This window comes from Amphimedon queenslandica, unplaced genomic scaffold (assembly GCF_000090795.2).
Source record: "Amphimedon queenslandica unplaced genomic scaffold, v1.1 AMPQUscaffold_13239, whole genome shotgun sequence".
NCBI classification, from domain to species: domain Eukaryota; kingdom Metazoa; phylum Porifera; class Demospongiae; order Haplosclerida; family Niphatidae; genus Amphimedon; species Amphimedon queenslandica.
The window spans coordinates 47,907-51,321 of NW_003546525.1; the positions used below are offsets into that span (position 1 = coordinate 47,907).

The window sequence follows — 3,415 nt, forward strand, 5'->3', positions numbered from 1 at the left end:
CTTGCACAGCATGTTGTGGAGAGCCTCTGTGATGTCAGAAGAGTCATTAGTTCCCAAGATCCTTCTTTGACCAGGAACAGTCACAGATCCACAAGTCACACAGATAGTCATACACTCGGCCATTTTTGTTTAACATTCACGTGATAATCATGTGACACAAATTGTCACAATGACGAAATTGTGACGATCTGAAATCTGATTGGGACTTCTTTTCTTGGTTGCGCGGAACAAGGGCAGGTAAGTCAAAATACCAGACCCTTCCCCGCCGTCCACCCCAATGACTGTAGGCTGGGGAATGGTCTGGGCGGCGAGACTAATCTTATCTTACGTCAGTTGTAGGACCAATTCCATTAATGTCATCATTGAGCTTCACTTGTTTGGTGGTGGGTAAAGTAAGTGAATGTGACTACAAGAAATATATGAACATTATTATCACCATTATTATTATTATTATTATCATCATCATTTTATTATTATTATTATTATCATTACAATTGAGTTTATATCAGATGGTGTGATGGCTGGAGAGCGTGTGGTGAGTGATGAGTCTGGAGTTGTCCCTGACGAAGCTTTTGCTTGATATTTTCTTAACTAAATAATAATGGGAAAGAGGCAAAACATTTAGTACAAATAATATTAAAGGATTTTAAAATAAGATTCTTTGAAGGGAGGGCTCTCACTTTCTTCTTTCCCAGGGCAAGTTTTTCTGTCTTGTCCATCTCAAAGAAATTGGAGGACAACAGTCAGTGTTGAAGAACAAGAATACCCATTCAATTTTAAAATTTACACATTTTAATATTATTTTTATTACGCACAATTAGATAACTTTACGGTCAAGGTCACATTCGAATAATAAGAAAATGTTTCGGTAAAAATAATTTAACCCTTTGCCTTTAACATTATTCACTGCAGGATCAGTGGATCACTTTTGCACCATAATCAATTTATGTACTGTGCTGTGAGGCGTAAGCTGACCAGGCTCAGGGCTAGCTGTTTTTTAAATTACTTATCTTCTTCCTCTGGATCTTTGAGCAAGAAATCCAGCACCAATTATCTTCCTACCATGAGCTCTGGGAGACTGGATACACCTCAATTTAAAAGCCTATTGACTCCTGGTAACGTTATTAGAATTAATGGCTGCAAATTAATTTGTACTCAACTATGTACAATAAATAATGTTGTGACTGATGGGTTTTTTAGTGGTGGGTATTGTGAAATATATTATGATTTTTTATTAATTGGTTAAGGGAGTTTCAGAAATCAGCTATCATATGACTGCAAATTAGGAAATATTTATGTTATTATTATTATTATTATTATTATTGTAACTGATTGGTTTTCATGGAAGAGATGTTTTGATTTTAATATTTAATGGTTGAGGGAGTTTCGGCATACTGCAAATTAGAAAATCTGCTGTACATTTAGTATTCATGTTATTATTATTATTATTATTATTATTATTATTATTATTATTATTATTATTATTATTATTATTTTCTAGATCTTCTAAGAATAGAGGAGTTGTTCAGGTCGGAAGGTTACTCATTGCGTTTGGTTGGTGGAGCCGTCCGTGACCTCCTGCTGGGGAGAAATGCTAAGGATATTGACCTAGCAACAGACTGCACTCCTGATGGAATGATAAAACTGTTTGAGAGAGAAGGAATTAGGTAAGAAACAATATATTATATACATGTATAAAGTGACAGATTAGTACCATATACGCCATATATTTCGTGGGGATTAAATTTCGCGATTGTCTCGTTTTGAAAAAATTTACAAAATTAAAATCCGCAAAATAGTATGCTAATTGTATAGTAGGTGTGGTAATTACATTAAAATCGCGAAATTTTTATTTGCAAATACAAAAATGCAGCCAAATCGTGAAATTTATACCCGCGAAATATATGGCATATACAGAAATTTAACAATGTCTATCATCTTTTACTGTATTAATTTCATTTCGTACGTCCTCATGTATTAAAAATGACAATATGTATTTGAATAATTTTGATAATAATTTTAATAATAATTTTGAAAACTTTTTATAACCATAAACATTAGGTTAATACAATACAATATAATGTCTATAATCTTTTACTGTATTAATTTGATTTAATTTGATTAATTTGATTTAATATGTCATTATGGGGGCAAGCATGAGCTATCGATGCGGCTTAGCTTGACTTTACTGAAATAAAATTAAAATGAATCTAATCTAGCTCTTAGTCTAATGAGAGAGAAAAGAATATTTATCTCTCTAGTCTCTGAGACCATTGCCTGCATGCATATTCAGACCCTGACCTCATGGTCGGGGTCTGAACAGAGCAAATATCATAGATTGTAAAATGAAAATAAAATAAAATGATTCTAATCTAGCTCTTGAGAAAGAAAAGAAGATTCACCTCTCATTTCAAGACCATTATATACCTGCATACATACTCAGACTCCAAAGGGGCCTGAACAGAGCAAATATCACCAATCACCTACTAACAAACCAATAAAAGAGACAAGAAATAGTGCTGTCACTAAGAACCAAAGCTAAACTTTTAGAGTCAAGCTCTTCTCACATTCTTAGTTCTATCGATGAGAGGAGTAATCCAGGAGAGTCTTAGCCTCGGGATCAAAGTGTAAAGGCCGCACAAGCACTGTAGCTCGCCAAAATTACTCTTATAGAGTTTACTTAAGTTTCCAGACTTTACAGAGCTGATGGACTAGCCTTTAGAGATGCTTGAGATAGCTCCTCTCTCTTATCTAGCTGTTAGAAAATGTGAAAGTTTGTCCTGTTTAAACGCCGCCATCTTGTTCATTGTGACCACACCCTCCTACCAACTGTCCCCATTTCAATATTTCTTTTTACACTTTATAAGAGGAGGCATTTTCAGCCAATTTCATAATTAGAAGGTATACAGAATACACATCGCGAGCTCTCAATTGAGACTGGATTTAGAGGGGCTTTACTCATGCTCGCCCCAATAATAATAATAATAACAACAACAATAATAATAAGTCAAGGCGTGAATTCATGATGAGGGCTGCATTATTGTATTATAAATATTTGAATTTACCTGCTGCTTATTTTGTGATTTTTTTCCAATACCTGTAGTGTTAATACAGATTTACTGCTTAGCACTTGAGCTAATTTGTAATAATTTAATATGCAAAATCAATTTTTTGCGAAATCTTTAAAATAGCCAGTTTCCAATAATTGTAATTAATGTTTATACAATATAGCTACTATAAGTTTGTTTTAATAATATACTGGTATGCATGTATGCATACTTGTGACCATGTGTAATTGTATTTAATGAGCCATTTTTAATTAAGACACGAATGCTGTTCTAAAAATATGTCAATAAATTGATACGTAACCGGCAACCAATCAGGTCAACCCACATCATTCTATACATTTATATAC

General features: G+C 33.6%; 1 protein-coding gene and 1 long non-coding RNA gene across 2 annotated transcripts in view; one reads left to right on the top strand and one right to left on the bottom strand.

Moving 5' to 3' along the window:
* Nucleotides 1-323: 323 nt before the first annotated feature.
* On the bottom strand, nucleotides 324-785 carry LOC109584165 (uncharacterized). Its single transcript, XR_002185885.1, has 3 exons — nucleotides 681-785; nucleotides 493-591; nucleotides 324-406 (listed from the first exon to the last, which is right to left on the bottom strand). It is a non-coding gene; the product is annotated as an uncharacterized LOC109584165 (long non-coding RNA).
* A 106-nt stretch (nucleotides 786-891) lies between these two features.
* LOC100634325 (CCA tRNA nucleotidyltransferase 1, mitochondrial-like) overlaps nucleotides 892-3,415 on the top strand; it is a 5,154-nt gene continuing 2,630 nt past the window's right edge. The window contains exons 1-3 of the mRNA XM_011407357.2: nucleotides 892-1,115; nucleotides 1,502-1,667; nucleotides 2,576-2,592. Of these exons, the coding sequence (XP_011405659.2) occupies nucleotides 947-1,115; nucleotides 1,502-1,667; nucleotides 2,576-2,592 (352 nt within the window). The 5' untranslated portion in view covers nucleotides 892-946. The remainder of the gene's footprint in view (nucleotides 1,116-1,501; nucleotides 1,668-2,575; nucleotides 2,593-3,415) is intronic.